The following is a 22,511-nucleotide window of genomic DNA, read 5'->3' as shown; positions in this document are numbered from 1 at the left end:
GCCTACCAGGCACTTATACCTCCTTCCTGCCCAGGCCAATTTTCAGCTTTCAGTGCTGTCACACTTTGAATGACAATTGCACGGTCATGTAACACTGTACCCATATGAAATTTGTATCATTTTTTTCACACAAATAGACCTTTCTTTTGGTGGTATTTAATTGCTGCTGGGTGTTTTTCTTTTGCGCTATAAACAAAAGAAGAGCAAAAAATTTGAAAAAAAAGTTTTTCTTTGTTTCCATTATAAAATTTTTCAAACAATGAATTTGTCTCCTTCACTGATGTGCGTTGATGAGGCTGCACTGATGGGCACTGATAGGCAGCACTGATGAGGTGGCACGGATAGGCAGCACTGATAGGCAGCACTGATAGGTGGCACTGATGAGCTGGCACTGATGATGCTGCACTGATAGGTGGCACTGATGGGCAGCACTGATGGGTGGCATGGCTGCTGGCACTGACTGGTGACACTTCTGGGCACTGACAGGTGGCACTGCTGGGTAGCACTGATGGTGGGCACTGCTGGGCACTGGTGGGTGGAACTGCTGGGCACAGGTGGGTGGCACTACTAGGCACTGATGGGCATAGGTGGATGGCAATGATGGGCACTGATGGGCATAGTTGGGTGGCACTGCTGGGCAATGGTGGGTGGCACTACTGGGCACTGATCATCAGGGCACTGATCAGTAGTGCCCTGATGATCAGTGCTGATCCATCCGATGACAATTGTCGGTTATCGGCAGTACTTTCCTCATGCTGTGACAGTGTGAGGAAAGTGCAGACGATAACTGGCAACTGCATTTACCGGTAATCTGCTGTGTCATTGCACACAGCTGATCACACGGTAAAAGGCTATTGTGATTGGCCTTTTACCACATCACATGATCAGCTGTGTCACGTGATTAGCTGTGTCGCCGGGGGCACTTGGGAGGGTGTGTTCTGGGAGGACATCATATGATGCCCTCCCAGGACTGGACAACCATGCTGTAGCCGTCATTTGGCTATAGCGTGATTGGCAAGTGGTTAAAGTGATAGTAAACTTAAAAAAAAAAAAAAAAAGATTTCTCCTGAAAGGTAAAGACAAAAGCATGCAGACTAGTACATTATGAAAGACTTACCTTGAAACTAAGCCCTCTAGCAGTGCATTGTCACTGCTGACAGAACTTCCATCTTCACCTGGTCTTCCTTTCAGGATCCCGGGCTGCAGTTGCTTGAATGGCCCAGCCGCAATGACGTCAGGAGTCAAGGCCATGGCACAGTGCTCTGAAGGAATGGCACGGCTATGCATCACCACCTGCTCACTAGAATATCTCCTCAACAGTGCACATTATGGAGATATTCATTTTACCTATAGGTAAGTTTTATGATAAGCTTACCTGTAGTTAAAAATTTAAAATTGGAGTTTACTACCACTTTAATAACTGGTATTGCTGACACTAAGGGGTTTATTTGTCAATGTTTTCACTCAAGATTGACAATTTTTTTTCACACATTTTTTTTAAACTTGCGCATAAAATGTGTGAATCTTGATTCAAAGTTGTGTCAATCTGCTGTGGAAACATTTATAAATAGACCTCTAATAGGCTGGTTTACAAACAATGTGCAACCACAACTGCCTGGATACAAGAGATTTCAGAGAACAAAATAATATACGACTGTAATCCTGTACATAAAGTGATTGTAAAGGTTGTAATTTTTTTTAATAATAACAATATTATACTTACCTGCCCTGTGCAATGATTTTGTACAAAACTGCCCCAATCCTCTTCTTTTTGGGTCCCCCACCAGGGATTCTGACTCCTCCCCCCCAGCTGAGAGCCCCCAATAGCAAGCCTCTTGCTTTGGGGGAGCTCAAGCAGGCTCTCTCCCTAGCCACACTCCTGTGAATGGATATTGTCCATTCACATACAGAGTTCGGCTCAGACCCACCCCAACTCTATCCTCATTGGTTCACTGGCTGGGTTTGACAGCAGCAGGAGCCAATAGCTCCAGCTGCTGTGTGAGCCAGTGAGGAGAGAGAGACCCAGGAGAGCCATCATATCTGGTTTGAGATGGGGCTCAAGCAAGTATAAGGGGGGGGGGTTGAGAGGGGAGCTGCACCCAGAAGATTTTTTACCTTAATGCAAACTATGCATTAAGGTAAAATACCTTCTGCCTCTAGAACCACTCTAACTTACTATAGCCCCTATGATCAGATGAGGAGCCACAGTCCTCATCCCATCTTTCTTCTCTGACCAAAAGTATCCTATTGGGTCCAGGGCCAAAATTCTGTAATTCCTATGCAATTTAATTTTCATTTCTCTGTTTTGGCTTTTTCCATTTTTAAAAATATACTAGTTGTGGTGCCTGATCTTAAATTCATCCCACAACTTAACATCAACATATCTCTGTTACATTGTCTTTCACCCTTGATCCATCCTGTTCAAATAGATAGCTCTTTCTCTAGCTGTTTAATCTGCATGATCCTTAGTCTGTGTGGACTTGGTAACCTTGTTATCCATTGAGGATCCCTATCCACTTTAACTATTTATCTACAGGCTCAGTATAGGTGGAACCATACCTCCGGTTCATATACTGCCCATAATGACTGGCAAGTCTTCTCTCTTCTCTGCATGTGCCTATAACCCCTTGCCTCCAAACTATTATTACAGCAGATGTGTTCTTAACCTGTTAACAGCACTGTTCTTGCTTTTATACAAATGTTTTGGACAGTGGACAGCGAAAACATAACATATAACCACCAATCAATACAGTTCAATTAAGGGGAGTAAAATAGGTACCCTTTGTCATAAAAATGCCTTACCGATCAAGGAAGTCTTATAACTCAAATGTAAACAAAGGTCTTACCTCAGTCAGCTGATTATCAGATATTCCCAGATCCTCTCAAGCAGCTCGTTTTAGATTTCAGGCTCACCTGTTAATACCCTCCTGGCCAAAGCTCGCCAACTACTCTGGAAATTTTATAGCTAGGCAACTCCTATCCTCATATTGATCAGTGGTTCCAAATTATCATTAACTACCGCAGTAGGGAACAGATGCAAAAAGATTCACTCAGCATCATTCCAAATAACTGTTCCATTTATTCTGCGCAATTGAAGTTTTTTATACACATGGTTACATAGGTATCACCTTTACTATATATTACAATTGTACATATATGGTATCAAGGGTCATTACATAGGCAGACTAATTTCTAATCAGTACTTGAAAGAATGCAAATATGTAACTAACACATTATTATTGCCATGTGCACAAGCAGTGCAGTGTGCGATACATAAGCAAAGCATACACATTAGAATACAATAATATAAAGAATGTACAATTTTCAACATATATCAAGAATAGAATGCACTTTGTATTAACATTTGAAAATGATAAGTATAGTGGGTTATCTTAAAAAAACTTTAGGTAATCTGGAAATATGAGCAAGGAAATCCAAGACACAGCAAGAAAATGCATCTACTCAGTTTTCCTATGGCAGTGTAGTCAGTTCAATCTTGAGTAATATTTTGGAACAATGTAGTACCTGATCATAGCCAATATTTTGTTTTATGTACAAATATATATTTTATTGGCAAGAAGTAATACATCATATAATTTCTCTCGCTTTTTGTGGACTAACTGAGCACCTGATTTATCTGTGAGTATTCTGCTTATGTTAGGTGTTATTTATTTTGTATTCTCTAAAGGTGTAGTGTTCTAATCATTTATTAGAGATGGTTTATTGGCTCAGTGCTGAGCTAGGATTTTCTCCAGCTTTACTCTTGATAATAAATTGAAGGGATGTTTTGAAATAAGAGAGTTAGTGGTCAGAGAATGTGAGTCATCCTTTTATCCTTGACATATGTAAAGGACAAATGGAGGTTAGGTAATACATGTTAGGAAGTAGTGGAATAATTATTAAAAGGGCCTTTTCAAGATCGAGTAGTTTTCACCTAAACGCGGCTAACAAATTTGCAAAAATGCAACGCATAACAGAAAATCTTGAAAGACTAGGGAGAAACATGGTAGTCATAAAAAAGGTGTTTTGGGCAAATCAACCCACTCAACAGCAGATGAGTGTCTTGAAAGACTAGGAGGAAACACGGTAATAATCATTTGCATTTGTCCTGGAGTTAAAAGTTGCAGTTTTGGGCAGTTGCCTATTCACTCGATGAGTATGGTTAGAAAAAAAAAAAGTAAATGGGCCACAAATGGTTTGAAGCTAAAGCAAAGTCTTTCAGCATAAAATGTTAAATTAGCTCTAATCAAAATTAGGGATAAATAGCCTATGGGTAGATTGATTTAATATTCAATCTTTCAGATTAAATAAAAATAATGTGTTTTAATAAAAAGACATTTGGCCACATGCCAGGATGTGCTTACTTATTTTATTACAACATGTGATAGGGGCACAAACTAACTATTCTCTCTGATTTCCTTTCATTTGTAAGGGACTAAGCAGAGGCGTAACTATAGGGGTTGCAGGGGTCACAATTGCACCCGACCCCATGCTCCAGGGCGCCCTTGCAGCTCCCCTACCACATTTTATTCTACTAGATAGGAGGGGCGGCGATAGCAGCATATGGAGGATCTGATGCCCCCAATTTTCCTCCTGCAGCTGCTGAAAGCCATCTTCTCGTCCTCTCCCTCATACCAGCATTCAGCGGCTGGAGGAGGAAAATGGAGAGCATCAGTTCCTCTATATGCTGTCCCCAACATTCCTCCTAACCAGGTCCTGCTATTCCTGGGCCCCAGTGTGCTCCCTTGCTCCCTCTCAAAACATCTCTGCCAGGTTACCCCCTGCCCACTTCCGCCAGCTGCTGCAGGAGATGCTTTCAGGATGGGGAGCAATATGTCAATTACTGGCCACTTCCTTTTCTGAATGGTCACAGTAAATGGTCAGTACTAATCATTCATGTGTCCATTCATAACTGAGGCATAGTAAACTGTGTTTACTATGCTGCAGTTTGTGAATGAACAGGAAGCTCTGTACATAGCTATTCCTGTCCATTCATTCTGTGTGTCCATTTATTCAGTTGTGTCCTCAATCTCCTTTCTCTGTTTGAAAAGTGAAACATTAGCGGTCTGTTCATTTTAAAATATCAGCATTGTAATAGTAATACAGACAAAATTTATTTTTAATGGTCCCAAAATCTCCTACATACAGATGCAGCTACTGATCAGTATATTCTGCAGGAGGAGAGTTCCTGCTGTCTAAACATGATGGGGTTGATTTACTAAAACTGGAGAGAACAAAATGTGATGCAGCTCTGAATAGAAACCAATCTGCTTCTAGGTTTTATTTGTCAAAGCTTAATTAAGTTAGAAGCTGATTGACTACCATGCACAGCTGCAAAAGATTTTGCACTCTCCAGTTTTAGTAAAGCAACCCCAATGTCTCAGCAGAGAGGAGTCCTCTATTCACCTTCTGTTTTTTTTTCAACCAAACTATCCTTTGCATTGCACTGTATTGTTCTAAAATAATAATCACAGAGTAAATTGATTAGCTCAAGCATTTATCCAGAGCTTTTACTATTGTTTATCTGAAAAACAGTCCATGTATCAAAAATACAGGCGCATTGACCAAAGCAGTGCAGTAGTGAAAGTTCAATAAGTACCATGCCTGTTTGGGGCTGAATGACATTACAGCCGGTTAATTAAACTAACTGTTTGTGTGCCATGTATTTCTAAGTGACCTTGAAAGCATGTACTGCAAATCATTGAAGAAAATAACTGAAGTTCCAGCAGCTAGTGAGACACACATTCCCCCTTTGTGGTTTAAGGAAAATCAGGAAAAAAGTTGAACATTCATGAAGCTATAGAGTGTTTCAAAAAAAATAATAACAGCAATAAGATGAGCATATCAGGTATACACTATATTGCCAAAAGTATTGGGACGCCTGCCTTTACATGTACATGAACTTTAATGGCATCCCAGTCTTAGTCCATAGGGTTCAATATTGAGTTGGCCCACCCTTTGCAGCTATAACAGCTTCAACTCTTCTGGGAAGGATGTCCACAAGGTTTAGGAGTGTATCTATGGGAATGTTTGACCATTCTTCCAGAAGCGCATTTGTGATGTTAGGCACTGATGTCGGATGAGAAGGCCTGGCTCGCAGTTTCCACTCTAATTCATCCTATCAGGTTGAGGTCAGGACTGTGCAGGTCAGTCAAGTTCCTCCACCAGAAACTCGCTCATCCATGTCTTTATGGACTTTGCTTTGTGCACTGGTGCACTGGTGAACAGGAAGGAGCCATCCCCAAACTGTTCCAACAAAGTTGGCAGCATGAAATTGTCCAAAATGTCTTGGTGTGCTGTGGCCTTAAGAGTTCCCTTCACTGAAAAACAACCCCAGATCATCATACTTCCTCCACCAAACTTCACAATTGGCACAATGCAGTCAAGCACGTTTGGCAGCTGCCAAACCCAGACATATTCATCGGATTGCCAAACAGAGAAGAGTCAATCGTCACTCCAGAAAACAGGTCTCCACTACTCTAGAGTCCAGTGGCAGTATGCTTTACGCCACTGCATCTGACATTTTGCAGTGCACTTGATGATGTAAGGCTTGGATGCAACTGCTTGGTCATGGAAACCCATTTCATGAAGCTCTCTCTGCACTGTTGTTGTGCTAATCTGAAGGGCACATGAAGTTTGGAGGTTTTAAGCTAATGACTCTGCAGACAGTTGGTGACTTCTGCACACTCTGCGCATCAGCATGCACTGACCCCACTCTGTCATTTTACGTGGCCTACCACTTCATGGCTGAGTTGCTGTTATTCCCAGTTGCTTCCACTTTGTTATAACACCACTAACAGTTGACTGTGGAATATTTAGTAGCAAGGAAATTTCAAGGAAGGACTTATTGCACAGGTGGCAACCTATCAAGGTACCATGCTTGAATTTACTGAGCTCCTTAGAGTGACCCATTCTTTCACAAATGTTTGTAGAAGCAGTCTGCATGCCTAGGTGCTTGCTTCTATACACCTGTGACCACGGAGGTGATTGGAACACCTGAATCCAATGATTTGGAGGGGTGTCCCAATACTTTTGGCAATATAGTGTATGTATGTAAAGGCTTACCGTTTTAATCTCTTCATTTATGTATGTCTCATTCATCAGGAATTCGGGATATCCCACTTTTGCCATAACTGCTTTTGCCTGTAGATAATTGAGATAAACTATAAGTATGTGTGACAGAATACATTAATTGATAAGCTGCATTTATAATAGGTACCAAGTGATACTGTTGTTACAGATATATGTTAAGTGCAAATATGACCATTAAAGCACTTACAAAAATTTTTTTTTTTCTTTAACAGCTATTTGGAGAATTTTCTTAGTAACTTGAGGCAGCAGTGGTGTTGGTAAACCAATGGCAATGAATCAGAAATTAACTGATGATAGATAAAACTCAGTAGACAACTGAAAGCTAAATGCTTATTGGCTATTGTAATGTATTGTCTCTAAAAGTACTTAAAGCTGAAGTTTAATCTTCCATTATGTTGCATTTCTTGGTTCCTCGCTTCAGACTTCATCCACATGCTAATGAAATTAAAAAGAAAAGCTTAGTTTTCATTGCATGCCCTATCCTAAACCCAGTGATATCATCACTAAGTCTCTGTGCTTTCCTATGCAATGCAGGCAGATAATCGCTGAAGGGAGGAGTTGTCAGGGTGCTGTACACAGCTTTCTGTACATAGCTGCCTGAACACATAACTGCATTCTGCCTCAATACTCCTCTCAAGAATCCTCAGTCCTGATCCATGCAGTGCTGGCTCTTGGTAGTGGTTATGCAAATGAAAACATGCCTTGAGAGGTGGATGTAGGCCTGGAGAAGTGGGATTTCCTAGGTAGGTTGTATTTTCAGACAGACTGCGCTGGGTATTACCCCCATGTGTTGCTGGAGCCCCCATGACTGAAAGAACTGAAATTCTATTAAAATGGTATTTTAGGCTAGGAATAAAAATGGACAGACAGGCAGGATTTTTAATGCAGAAGAGACATGCTTTGTCTCTTCTGCATTAAAGCTACCTACCTGCCTGTCCACCACTGTACAATGAGCCGCGCAGGTGCAGCTCACTGTACGAATTTGGCAATGCTGAATTTGACAGAACTCCCACACATGCGCTGGACATCATCCCTGCCCGGCCAATAACCGCAGCAAGCATTCAGGACCCAGAAGCCGGACACCCGAAGATGTCAGCGGTCAGGCGGGGAGCTCCAGAAAAGCGCATCATGGGACCGGAGGTGAGTATAGTTTTGCTTTAATAACAGTGGTGGGCCAGGGACAGTTCAGATGGCGGGGGGTGGGATAGATAATGGTACACATCCTCCAGTCAGAAAATGAGGAGGGCTCTATTTTCTTGCTGCAGCTTCTAATATACACTGTAAGAAGTCCACAGCATGCAGTGAAATCAGAGTGAGCGATTTCAGTAAGAAGAGGAACCTGTACAAGTGTGCAAGCATGAAGGTAACTCTGGTGTTCCGCTTTAATCTACAGCATATTAACCTCCCTAGCGGTATTCCCGAGTGTAGCTCGAGGTAAAGTTTCAGTACCAAAAGCGGTAACCCCGAGCTACACTCGGGCTTACCATGCGGCGTTGTTTAGTGATTCCCTTCAGCGCTTACCTTGTCCTTCGCTTCCGCGATGCGTCCCCTGTCGCGTCCCCGGCAATCTCCTTCGGCTGATGCCGGCATCCGGCTTCCGTGTTCCGGTCCCTGCGAGCGTCGGGACGTACGGGCGCCGGAACAGCGGCAAATTTTTTTTTTTTTTTTTTTTTAAACTGTCATTTTCTTAGAAATGAATTTGACATAGTAAAGCATTACTGTATCAAACCATTTCACATACATTTTGTCCCTACTGCTTTGTCCTGTGCCTTGCCTGCATTTTTACAGTTCTTTCTGCCTGGAAACTTAGAAAAGTCCATGGCGTCCAAAAAGCGCCCCTTTTGGTCAAAAGCGGTTTTAGACTGGCTAGAGAACAGCGATAGTAAATCAGAACCACTTACAGAATTGAGTGATGATTTGTGGGGAAATTCGTCATCAGACACTGAAAACTATTCTGCGACTTTGCTCAGCGATGTGCGAACTTGGCGCTATATTTCAAATTCCAGTGTTTTTGGTTTGATTATATTATTGAATTAAATTTATTATTATTATATTATTATTTTTATGATTATTTATTAAATTATAATTTATGATTTTGTGTTTCAAGTTTTATCCTATGTTTACTAGACTCTTGTTCGGACAGATTTCAGTGAGTTATTCCTAAAAATGACAGGCCTACAATAAAAAAATACATATTTCCATGCAAAAAAATGTACCGCTTTCAGCACAGAAATATGGACATAATCAGACCGCTAGGGAAGATAACAGGCATAGTCTTCATAATGTTGAATGACTCTATAATATTAGTATCATTACATCCTTTAATTACTTCTAACTTCAGCTGCCTCTCTCTCTAATAGAGTAAAATATTTACCAAATAGAGTGGTCTTATTCTTTTTTTAATTGCACCCTAAAATTAGATTGTGTTCCAGGATGACAAATAGCTAGTGTTGTTGTTGCTGGGATCTAAGCTATCACCTGGGTTAAAGTGTAAAATACATATTTTACTCAAATTAACATGCAAACATAACAGTGACTTTGGCGTGATAGAAATATGTATCACATCTTACACAATATTCAAATGAGGGTACGTTGCAATCTGTATCCTACAATATCAATAACAAATGTAGGGATCTTCTTTTAATCTTTAATTAACAGAAAACCACTGTTAATTAAAAGCACAAATCTATTTAGTTCTTTGCCCTGGCTATACGGGAATTAATGTTTCCATGATCCATTTTAACATGTGCTGACACACCATTTAGACCTACGACTGCTGGAGGCTTCCTATTCCACTGAATCTGCTTTTATGTGATAACAATAACTGCAAATGCATTGGCTTTACACTAACAATAAATTACAAGTTATATGGCCTGTAACCTATAACATTAATGTGTGTGCACTTTACTGTATTTCCTCTCCAATATTCTTCTGCTTAATGCAGCATAGCACTGTGCTTTTTGTGCAATAAAACATTATAGTCTGCCATTGATACAATAAATGAACAAAAACTGAATAAACAATAAAACCTAAATGTACAGTAGTATAAAAAATGTGGAAAAAAGTGACCACTTAGCTAGATTAATTTAATATATTCTAATACTATGTCTTATTTTTTATGAAAACATATGATAAGCAGGACATTGCATATTGGGATTAAACCTATTTCTACTGTACTGATCTGCTTTATTCCACAGTGTTTTAAGGCCGACACCATATTAGTGGAGGAGCAAACTATAGCCTTACTATTCCCACTGATGGCACCATCATTGTAAACCAATAACCACATGTTGGAGTGGGTGCAGGATGATATTTATGAGTTAGACCTGTGAGATATAGACGTTAGCAGGGGGGTGTGATGGATGTGCCTGGGCACACTTTAATCATACCGTGAGCATACTTCCAAACTGCTCTGAAATTGGGTGGAACCGTTCTGAGTTTTTAATTCAATTCCAGTGTTCCACCAATTAAGGCTGAATCCCACAGCCCAGTGCCAAAACAGGATCCAGCACTTGATTTCACTAATCAGACTCAAGGGGTGAAACGCTATCCCTCTCTGTGTCTCCCCTGCAGCTGCGCTTGTCACAAGCTGCTACAGAAAAATCACTGTCTGTTTAGTCTGGGAAGGGGGCAGGATCTAAAGGCCGGGCACATGGAGTAGGGAGACCTTTTCCGTGTGGTGGGGCAGGGCTATCATTAGCTGCAATTTAGCTCCACCCACTGGACCAGGGAATAGGAGAAGGGGTGAAGAGCCAGAGCTGCAGTACCCTGAGTACTGTGAAGAGTCTCAGGGAGAGGGTAAGCAGTACAGAGGTGAGACAGACAGTCACTTACTAATGCAATCTGTACTGTGCAGTCACTACTGACCCCTGAACTTTGCCTCACTAAGTGCTGGCCTCTGAACTTAAGTGATGCAGAGCTCAGAAGTGACTCAGAGGTCAGATGTAAGTAAGGCAGAGCAGAGTTCAGAAGCCAGTAGTAAATAACAGAGAGTTCAGAGGTCAGTAGTAAATAAGAGAGTTCAGAGGTCAGTAGAAAATAACAGAGAGTTTAGAGGTCAGTAGTAAATAACAGAGAGTTTAGAGGTCAGTAGTAAATAACAGAGAGTTTAGAGGTCAGTAGTAAATGACTGAGAGTTTAGAGGTCAGTAGTAAATGACTGAGAGTTTAGAGGTCAGTAGTAAATGACTGAGAGTTCAGAGGTCAGTAGTAAATAAGAGAGTTCAGAGGTCAGTAGTAAATAACAGAGAGTTTAGAGATCAGTAGTAAATGACTGAGAGTTCAGAGGTCAGTAGTAAATGACTGAGAGTTCAGAGGTCAGTAGTAAATGACTGAGAGTTCAGAGGTCAGTAGTAAATAACAGAGAGTTTAGAGATCAGTAGTAAATGACTGAGAGTTCAGAGGTCAGTAGTAAATGACTGAGAGTTCAGAGGTCAGTAGTAAATAACAGAGAGTTTAGAGATCAGTAGTAAATGACTGAGAGTCCAGAGGTCAGTAGTAAAAAAACAGCTAAGCTTTCCAACTAATGTAGTGATGTTTTCCAGCACCATAGGTGCAGTACAGTGCACCCGTGTTTTTTGTGTAAATTAGCTGAATTTTGCCGTAAACTTCTATTATGTCGCATGGTTTTGATGTGCTTTCTGAGAGTGCAACAAAACCACGCTTTCAGTTTTCTGGTTTCAGAAAGAGCACAAAAACCACGGCACATAATGGAAATCTATGGCAAAGTGCAGCTAACCCACACGAAAACCACGGATACACTGTGCTGCACCTATGGTGTGGGAAGACAGCACCACATCAGTGTCAAAGAGCCCTACTCGGCGGAGGGAAGACCAAAAAAATGGGCAAAGGAAGGCTATTGTTTTATTTAATCGCACCTTTTTAAGTCCCTGCCACTGTAAACACAATTTGGCTACACCCACCGTTTGCTACGGCTTTGGGATATGATCTTTGGGGTGCACACTGCAATAGGCTGAGCACACCTTGGCTGTGAAGCTATAGAAAGAAAGTGTGCCCAGGCACTGATTGGGAATTATATCAGTTACCAGTTGCTTTGTCACATGTTAATGAATCTTTGTTAGACAGCCAGACTATAGATTTAATCCATTCCTGCCCAGTACGGGCATCCCTTAACAGGGTATGTTCCACTGACTCACGATTATTAGTACGGACTAACAGTGGTCTTTGAAAGCTCAATCACTGTACTGGGAGCCCATAATGAGTGAGCTCTAAGCACAGAAAGCTCTGCCACCCATGGAGGAATATGTGCAGTGTGTGGGCACAAATGCTCACCCTCTTTTCTGCTGTACATGTGCATTATGTGGGTGGCAAGAAGTTAAGTATAAGTTGTATTTAAAGCTAAACTCCAGCCAAACAGCTGCATACATCTATTTTACCTGCCAAAAAGTTAGCAATTGTATCCAGCCAGTCTTGTCATCCAGACATCTCAGACTGGTATCACAGATGGGCCCCAGACAACTTCTTATTTGAGAATAAAAGTTCCTGATTGGACAATACAGGAGCAGAAATACAGTGAACATTCATGACTCTATCCTGCTGTCAAGCAAGTTTTGGCTCAGCACCTGAGCACTGCAACAAAATGTGATTGGTGCCTTTGTCTTCTAACCTGATTGCTGCAATATAGAAGATTAGGTGTGGCTGAAACTAAAAAACTGTTATGGGACCCTAGAGCAAAGAAGGCACACAGCTGTCAGCCTACACAGTGTTTTATGCAGTAAACAATAGCTTTTCGCAAATACATTTGGAAATAAAGCTGGGTACACACTGTGAATTTTATTCTTCATTCAACCAGTGGGCTAAACAAAGGAAAAAAGCTTCAGAGATTCCTGCATCCACACAAGTGATGTGGATACAGGGATTTCCCCCGCTATGATTTTGTATTCTGACAGTGGGGATTCCTCCCCCTGATAGAATACACTAATCAGCTCTGCAGCCAGCTGATTGAATTCTGGTTTTCCAGCAGGACCGTTCAATCAACTTCTGTTGAACAGAAAGCTCTACAAACAGATCGGGATACAGCGGTTACTGCTGAACCAGCTGAATTTTTATAAATGTGTACCCAGCTTTAATCTATATAAATCTAGGAGTCTCTCATGAATTTCAAAAGAAGAATTAGTATACTGTATAGCTAGATAAATTACATTGGAGAAGATGTTTTATGAAACAGTGAACTCCTTCATGATTTTGCTATAGGGCCCCATCCCACATAGTTATAACCCTAGTTGCTTACACTAATTGCATTTAAAAATGCTTGTAATTATTTTCACGTATGTGAAACTGTTTTATTTGGTAATGTTAAAAACATGAAAATATGCTGCTGCTACACCAAAAATGCTGCTTTAAAGAAATATATTTTTACATTACCATCAGCAACTTGAGTGAACACTCTCTAGGGAATTCCATAAGTATTTATGACATATTGGAAAGAAATGGGTTGCCTCCAGGCATATCTGCCCTTAATTTATTCATATGCTCCAATACGGAGACTCTCACATATGAAAGTTAGGACCCTACTTTACAGAGGAGCCTTGACAAGGCAGTGTGGCTGCCATATACACAGTATTTGTGTGCAGTTAATACCTCTGTTTTTAATGCAAATTGCCAGACAGTGGCATATTTTTTGTTTTTCTAGCTAGTAAGTGTGCTGGGAAAACATTTGTTTGTGCTATGCAAAGCTCTTCCATGTGCACCTTGGTGTGGAGACCCAACAGAATTCTAGAGGGTGTTGCTGACTGTAATGTTGAATCAATGCCTTCAATACTTTCCAGGTCACTGACCCATCCAAGGTATGCATATTGTATCACCTACAATGACTTCACTGTAACTTTTCTGATCTGCATGCTTGTTCCAGGTTGATTACTGAGAATATGGAAACCAGAGAATCAAAATAACACTCAGGCAACTTTTATCAAGCAAGATACCAACAGAATTAGGTGAATATTTATTCTGATTACAACAACCTTTTATTTGGAAATAAGATTTGTGATAGCTATATATGTCTGTGGGACCACTGCAACTGGAGTCCTTGACAGTCAACTATGACAAATTTGCAACTGTATGTATCTGATTTTATCCTTGTGTTTGCATCAGTTTTCCACTATGACCACACACAAAATTAAAATAGATGTAAAACCCAAAAACCAAAATGAAATACGAGGGATGTTTAAGTCAAACCGGGACTTTTAAGTTTATGTAATAAAAGAACAAATTTCAAGTGAAATTGCATTTATTTTTAAACATACTCCCCTGCTACATTTATACACTTATCCCAGCATTTTCCTAATGCCTGGAAAACTTCAGCATAGAAAGATTTGTCAGTACACCTGAACCATCCTTAGACAGCCTGCTTCACTTTGTCATCATTGTGTTCACCGTTCCCACAGAAAGATTTGTGTCTTGTGCAATTTCATGACAGGTTATGTGCCAATTATCCATGATCCGGTGTTCCACTTGCTGAATGTTCACAGGAATGACAGTTGTGGGCTGGGAACCACCACGGCCGGGATCGTCACTAACAGACATATGGCCATCTTTGAAACATTTGCACCATATGTTCTGTACTTGAAGATTAGTGTTGATAGTTGTGAGTAGAGATAAGCGAATTATTCAAAAATTCGATTCGGCTGATTCGCCGAATTTGAGGAAGAAATTTGTTTCGATGCAAATTTATTCGCTACGAATTTAACTTATAAAAAGGGTTTCTAGGCTTCAGAGAACCTTTAAATTAGTGCAGAACACTGTACCTTTAATTTAAATGCCCTTGGAGATGAGGAAGGAGAAGGAGAAGGAGAAGGATGAGAAGAAGGAGAAGGATGAGAAGAAGGAGAAGGATGAGAAGAAGGAGAAGGATGAGAAGAAGGAGAAGGAGAAGGATGAGAAGAAGGAGAAGGATGAGAAGAAGGAGAAGGATGAGAAGAAGGAGAAGGAGAAGGATGAGAAGAAGGAGAAGGATGAGAAGAAGGAGAAGGATGAGAAGAAGGATGAGAAGAAGGAGAAGGATGAGAAGAAGGACGAGAAGAAGGAGAAGGATGAGAAGAAGAAGAAGGATGAGAAGAAGGAGAAGGATGAGAAGAAGAAGAAGGATGAGAAGAAGAAGAAGGATGAGAAGAAGGAGAAGGATGAGAAGAAGAAGGATGAGAAGAAGAAGAAGGATGAGAAGAAGGAGAAGGATGAGAAGAAGAAGAAGGATGAGAAGAAGAAGAAGGATGAGAAGAAGGAGAATTCCAAGCCGGCAAAAAGTGTATCTGCAGAGCTCCGCTATTTCTTAGCGGAGCTCTGCAGATACACTTAGCGGGGCTCTGCAGATACACTTTTTGCCGGTTTGGAATTCTTCTTATTTTCATCCTACTTCTTCTTCTTCTTCTTCTTCATCCTCATCCTCTTCTTCTTCTTCTGAGGATGAGGATGAGGATGAAGAAGAAGAAGAAGTAGGATGAAAATAAGAAGAATTCCAAACCGGCAAAAAGTGTATCTGCAGAGCTCCGCTAAGTGTATCTGCAGAGCTCCTCTATTTCTGACAGTTCTCTGACATTCACATTTACAGCGGTTGAAACATTGTATCTATTTGTTTCCATAAATGGAAACAAATAGATACAATGTTTCAACCGCTGAGCTCTGCAGATACACTTAGCGGAGCTCTGCATCCTCATCCTCATCCTCAGAAGAAGAAGAAGAATGAAAAGAAGAAGAAGAAGAATGAAAAGAAGAATGAAAAGAAGAAGAAGAAGAATGAAAAGAAGAATGAGAAGAATGAAAAGATTCTTCTTCTTCTTCTTTTCATTCTTCTTCTTCTTTTCATTCTTCTTCTTCTTCTTTTCATTCTTCTTTTCATTCTTCTTTTCATTCTTCTCATTCTTCTTCTCATTCTTCTTTTCATTCTTCTTCTCATTCTTCTTTTCATTCTTCTTCTTCTTTTCATTCTTCTTTTCATTCTTCTCATTCTTCTTTTCATTCTTCTTTTCATTCTTCTTCTTCTTTTCATTCTTCTTTTCATTCTTCTTTTCATTCTTCTTCTTCTTTTCATTCTTCTTCTTCTTCTGTTCATTCTTCTTTTCATTCTTCTCATTCTTCTTCTCATTCTTCTTTTCATTCTTCTTCTCATTCTTCTTTTCATTCTTCTTCTTCTTCTTTTCATTCTTCTTTTCATTCTTCTCATTCTTCTTTTCATTCTTCTTTTCATTCTTCTTCTCATTCTTCTTTTCATTCTTCTTCTTCTTTTCATTCTTCTTTTCATTCTTCTTCTCATTCTTCTTTTCATGAAGAAGAAAAGAAGAATGAGAAGAATGAAAAGAAGAAGAATGAAAAGAAGAATGAGAAGAAGAATGAAAAGAAGAATGAGAAGAATGAAAAGAAGAATGAAAAGAAGAAGAAGAATGAAAAGAAGAAGAAGAAGAATGAAAAGAAGAATGAAAAGAAGAAGAAGAATGAAAAGAAGAAGAAGAAGAATGAAAAGAAGAATGAAAAGAAGAATGAGAAGAATGAAAAGATTCTTCTTCTTCTTTTCATTCTTCTTTTCATTCTTCTTCTTCTTTTCATTCTTCTTCTTCTTCTTTTCATTCTTCTTTTCATTCTTCTCATTCTTCTTTTCATTCTTCTCATTCTTCTTCTCATTCTTCTTTTCATTCTTCTTCTTCTTTTCATTCTTCTCATTCTTCTTTTCATTCTTCTTTTCATTCTTCTTCTCATTCTTCTTTTCATTTTTCTTCTTCTTTTCATTCTTCTTCTCATTCTTCTTTTCATGAAGAAGAAAAGAAGAATGAGAAGAATGAAAAGAAGAAGAATGAGAAGAAGAATGAAAAGAAGAATGAAAAGAAGAATGAGAAGAATGAAAAGAAGAATGAGAAGAATGAAAAGAAGAATGAAAAGAAGAAGAAGAAGAATGAAAAGAAGAAGAAGAATGAAAAGAAGAATGAAAAGAAGAAGAAGAAGAAGAATGAAAAGAAGAAGAAGAAGAATTAAAAGAAGAAGAATGAAAAGAAGAAGAAGAAGAATGAAAAGAAGAATGAGAAGAATGAAAAGAAGAAGAATGAAAAGAAGAAGAAGAAGAATGAAAAGAAGAATGAAAAGAAAAAGAAGAATGAAAAGAAGAAGAAGAAGAATGAAAAGAAGAATGAAAAGAAGAATGAGAAGAATGAAAAGATTCTTCTTCTTCTTCTTTTCATTCTTCTTTTCATTCTTCTTCTTCTTTTCATTCTTCTTCTTCTTTTTTTCATTCTTCTTTTCATTCTTCTCATTCTTCTTTTCATTCTTCTTATTCTTCTTCTCATTCTTTTCATTCTTCTTCTCATTCTTTTCATTCTTCTTTTCATTCTTCTTCTCATTCTTCTTTTCATTCTTCTTCTTCTTTTCATTCTTCTTTTCATTCTTCTCATTCTTCTTTTCATTCTTCTTTTCATTCTTCTTCTCATTCTTCTTTTCATGAAGAAGAAAAGAAGAATGAGAAGAATGAAAAGAAGAATGAAAAGAAGAAGAAGAATGAAAAGAAGAATGAGAAGAAGAATGAAAAGAAGAATGAAAAGAAGAATGAGAAGAATGAAAAGAAGAATGAAAAGAAGAAGTATTCCAGTACAGCAAAAAGTGTATCTGCAGAGAGCTCCGCTATTTCTGACAGTTCTCTGACAGTTCCTTCACATTTACAGCGGTTGAAACATTGTATCTGTTTCCGAATAAAAACATCTGTATCCTAAATGGAAACAAATAGATACAATGTTTCAACCGCTGTACATGTGAAGGAACTGTCAGAGAACTGTCAGAAATAGCGGAGCTCTCTGCAGGGACACTTTTGCCGGCTGATCGGGAAAAATCCGATTCGCGCACCCGAAGTATGCTAATATTCGGATTCGACGCGAATCAAATTTTTCCTGAAATTCGAAACGAATTCCACTTCGCCTGGTTCGATTCGCTCATCTCTAGTTGTGAGTTTTACACCTTCATTCACAAGAAACTTCATCACCACACACTGTTCCATGAATGCACTAACACTGTTGTCTGCCATCTTAATTAACGGTCTCAGGACTGGCCCGTGACATGTGTGCCGTCTATCAGTAATGGAACATACTTGCTACTTACTAGTGCATGTAGTACCATCACGCTAGCATCCCTTTTTATATCGGTGAAATTAAAAGTCCCGGTTTGACTTGAACATATATTGCAACTTACCAGTACTTAGATGTGGTTGCATTAGTTTTCTTTTTTTAAGGCTTAGACCTTTTCAGCAAATACAGAAAATACCTGTTGATCTTGCCAAAAATGCAGTGCCCTTGTCACTTCTTGTGAGCTGAAAATACAGCAAAAGCAACGTTATCATTCTTGTGTAAACTACCATTAATTGACTTCTGTCTTCTGAGGTGGAAGGAGCTCTCCTAGCTTTCCTCGGGGTTGTGAAGGGAATGCCAACACATTTAGCTGCCGCTCCTCACACAATTATAATTTTTTCTTTTCAACACTTTCAACTTAAATTATCATTTCAAATTCTGTAATTTAGATTCTAATTACTATGATTGATTTATCAGATCTTTACTTTCCTTGGATTGAGTTCTCTGATTTTTTGGTTTCTGGGATTGTTTCTCCATAACTGGCTGGTCCCTGTTTCACAATCTGCCCCAGTCTGCTGCTCCCTCACCTCTGAATATTTCCTGGATCACTGTATCGCTTTCCTTGCACTGCACTATGAATAACTGGACATTTTTTCCTCTAATGTACCTGCTCCATCAGTCTTGATGCTCAGGTACACTGCACTGCAACTAAAACAGAACAATTTCTTGCCTAAAGGTGCATAAAATCATATTGGGATTTTATGACCAAAGAGATACATGCATCATGGTACAAAATACCATCTCCTCCCTTCTAGTACCTGTGCTGCCTTGATCCCTGTTTATCCATGCAAGGCTGCAAGACCATCCTGCACTAAAGCCAAACAAAAGCCTACTGTCACTGACCTGCCTTTACTCCATTCTGAATCCCATGGATACTCCAAGGAAGACTAGATCAGTGCTCTTGAATACTTGCTCCACTAAAAACAAGTAACTCTTTCTAAAAGACTTTATTACAGATAATAATTTGGCCTTTCTGTGCTTAAATGAAACCTGGCACAAACAAAATGATGGCATCCTTTTCAACCAACTCACCCTTCCAGGGTACGGATTGTTTGACCTCTGATGTCTCTCAGGCAAAGGTGGAGGTATAATTGTTATTTACAGATGCTCTACAGTTTATCCCCTGTTAATGTACCCTCTTTCTCTTCTTTTGAATGCCTTGTTGACCACCAAAATCTTGTGAAGATTTCTTATGTTAATTTGTTTACCTGCTTTTTTTATTCATTCCTTTGTTTTAAGAGAACTGTTATCCTTGGAGATTTCAATAAACATATTGATTCAGGGTCTTCCAGTTTAGAAGATTTTCTGGCTTTGCTGGAATGCTTTGACCTAACTCAAAAGACACACCCTGGACCTTAGTATTGATAATTGCTTTTTGTTTCTCACTGATCTTCCCTTGACTTAGGACTGTCTGACCACTTAGCTATTCTTTTCAATCTTGAATTAGTTCTTTCTAACACCTCACTGTCTCAGTCTAAATTATCACAACTGGGCTTCTATTGATAAGCCCAAATTTGAAAATTCTGATACTTCCTCCCTATCCTGCATTTCCTCTGACTCCCTTGTTGACAAAATAGATGCCCTTAATCAAGCACTTTCATCTTATTTGACATCTTTGCCCCATTAAAACTGTCTTATTTTCTCATCCACCTCCATGGTATAGTTACCACCTCAAGGAAATTTTGGGCGTGGATGGCATCGTTCTGGCCTGAGTGTTCATTATCAGGTTTGGAAGGACAATTTGTGTGATTATAAGGGTCAAATTGAGACTGCTAAATCCAGCTATTTCACTCATGCCATTGAAAAAAATCTTAGCAACTCTAGACAACTCTTCTACATCATTGATAGATTATTAAAAGCTCATTGTCCCTCCACATTTCCAACTTCAACACAGCTTTGTGACACATTTTTAGATTTTTTCTCCTTGAAAATTGACAAAATAAGGCATCACATTCTGACCACAGCACACATTTCTTCCACATCACTTCCAGAACCATCCAGTTTTATTGGTTCTTCTCTCTCCCATTTCTCTTTACTTGACTCTGCATCTCTGATTAAATAGGTCTAATATGAAATTGTCCACCTGCATACTTGACCCTATTCCCACCAATTTATTTAACTACTTCAATACCAAACATTTTTACCCTCTTCCTTCCCAGGCCAATTTTCAGCTTTCAGTGTTGTCGCACTTTGAATGACAATTGAGCAGTCATGCAAAACTGTACCCATAAAAAAATTATAAAACTCCTTTTTCTTCATTTTTGTTATAACATTTTGTAAATAAATAACATTTGTTCATAAATGTAGGTCAAAATGTATTCTGCTAAATTTCTTTGGTAAAAATACCCCAAATTTATTTATGTATATTATTTATCTGTAGGAAAGTATTTTGCTAAATTTCTTTGGTAAAAATACCCCAAATTTATTTATGTATATTATTTATCTGTAGGAAAGTTATAAACACAAAACATGGTATATAAAGTATATCTGACAATCGATGAATCAATGTACTGATGGCCAATCTCATTTCTTGAGGGCCTAAAATGCCAGCATAGTGCAAATACCCCAAAAAATAACCCATTTTTGGAAAATAGACAGTCCAAGTTATTTATTAAGAGGCATGGTGAGTTTTTTTGAGGTTGTACCGGTAATTTTTGTTACAATGTTTTGGAAAATGTACAAATGTAAAAAAAAAAAAATCACAATTTGTCACCAGTCTAGTACAGCGTGATTATATAACTGGTGTGGCGGTGATCAGGGACACTGACTGGTGACAGTATGTAAAAACAAATTAAATTAATAATTAAAATAAATTATTTTTTTCTGTGACCAAAGCAATACAATGTTACCATAGTAACATTGAACTACTCTGGGCAAGTGATCAGGATTTTTTTTTTACATATTATGATTGCTAATACCAGTGTATTTCATTGATATTTGCAATCATTCTTACTGAACAAAACTGATTCCTTCAGTCTTTTGTTGTGATTAGCTGTGATTGGGCAAAGCTCTTCACATGATTCAGATGGGCTGTGATTGGCCTTGTCTGTACCATATGACTGCTTTGATCAATCACAGCTAACAACACAATTGTATAGAATGAATGGCATGACAGGAAGCCATCCATTGTATACAATCGACATGTGATCTGCTGTGATTGGTCACAGCGGTCACATGACACTGGCAATGGGCCAGTGTAGTGATATGTCATCGGCTGTATCCCGTGGACACAGCTGGTGACAGATCACCCCGCTGCACAACCTCACGGCAGCGTGAACGGCTGTTTTTGACAGGATGTCATATGACGCTCAGTGACAACGGCGAGAGTCCTACCCGGCCGTCAATCTACTATAGGCCGGGCAGGAAGGTGTTAAATTTTAGTTCTCTATGCCCCATTATTCTCAAAATAATAAACGACTCCTTTAGCATAATTTTTTTTACCAACAATACTTAAAACCGCTGCTATCACTCTGGTACTAAAAATGGCTCTGGACAATGTAAACAATTTTCACCCCCATATCTAATTTCCCTACCTTGCCAAGATCCTCAAGTGGGCTATGATATCTCAGTTACATAACCACCTGATTTTGAACAAACTATTAGAACTCCTGCAAGCTCATTTTTGGCAACTGCATAGCACAGAAACTGCTTTGGTCCAAATCATTATACCCATGTGTTAGCTTCTGATTCTGGCTCACTAAATATTCTTACCCTACTGGATCTTAGTTCTGTATTTGAAACTGTTGACCACAATATATTACTCTCTTGTCTAGAAACCATATTTGAAGTCTCAGAATTGGCTCTGAAATGGTTGTTGGTCCAGTCAAGTATGGTGTTCCTCAGGGCTCAGTCTTGGGTCCCTTATCTTTTAGCATTTATGTTTCCACTTTGACAACTGCTAAGATCACATGTGCCCAATTATCACTTCTGTGCTGATGACACTCAGATATACATCCATGCTAAACAGGATTCCAATTTGGCTGCTTCTCTCCTATCTAACTGTATTTGTGATATAAAAACTTAGATGGCCCACAATTTCCTTCAGTTACTCTGTGACAAAACTGAAGTCATGCTTATTGGCACCCCCATCAATTATATAAGGCCAGTCCTGGTAGCCTATCTATAAAGGACAATGTACTTGAGCTTTAGTCTAAATTAAAGCTTTGATCCACATGTACAAAGTGTTGTCAGAACATCTTTTTTCCACTTAGGAAACATAGCTTGGCTGCTTTCCGTGCTATCATACACAGTAGCTGAAAAGCTGACCCATACATGTGTGTTCTCCCAACTTGACTATTGCAATTGT

The 22,511-nt window shown here is 39.2% G+C and overlaps 1 protein-coding gene across 1 annotated transcript in view; it reads right to left on the bottom strand.

The window, feature by feature from the left end:
* The window catches only part of PHEX (phosphate regulating endopeptidase X-linked), a 287,172-nt gene that overhangs the window by 44,398 nt on the left and 220,263 nt on the right, over positions 1–22,511 (bottom strand). The window contains exon 13 of the mRNA XM_089656062.1: positions 7,066–7,143. Within this exon, the coding sequence (XP_089512188.1) occupies positions 7,066–7,143 (78 nt within the window). The remainder of the gene's footprint in view (positions 1–7,065; positions 7,144–22,511) is intronic.

The sequence above is a fragment of the Staurois parvus genome, unplaced genomic scaffold (assembly GCF_062004578.1).
Source record: "Staurois parvus isolate SC_StPar_1 unplaced genomic scaffold, SC_StPar_1.0 ptg000884l, whole genome shotgun sequence".
Classification (NCBI taxonomy): Eukaryota; Metazoa; Chordata; class Amphibia; order Anura; family Ranidae; genus Staurois; species Staurois parvus.
This window is presented reverse-complemented; position numbering and strand designations above follow the sequence as displayed.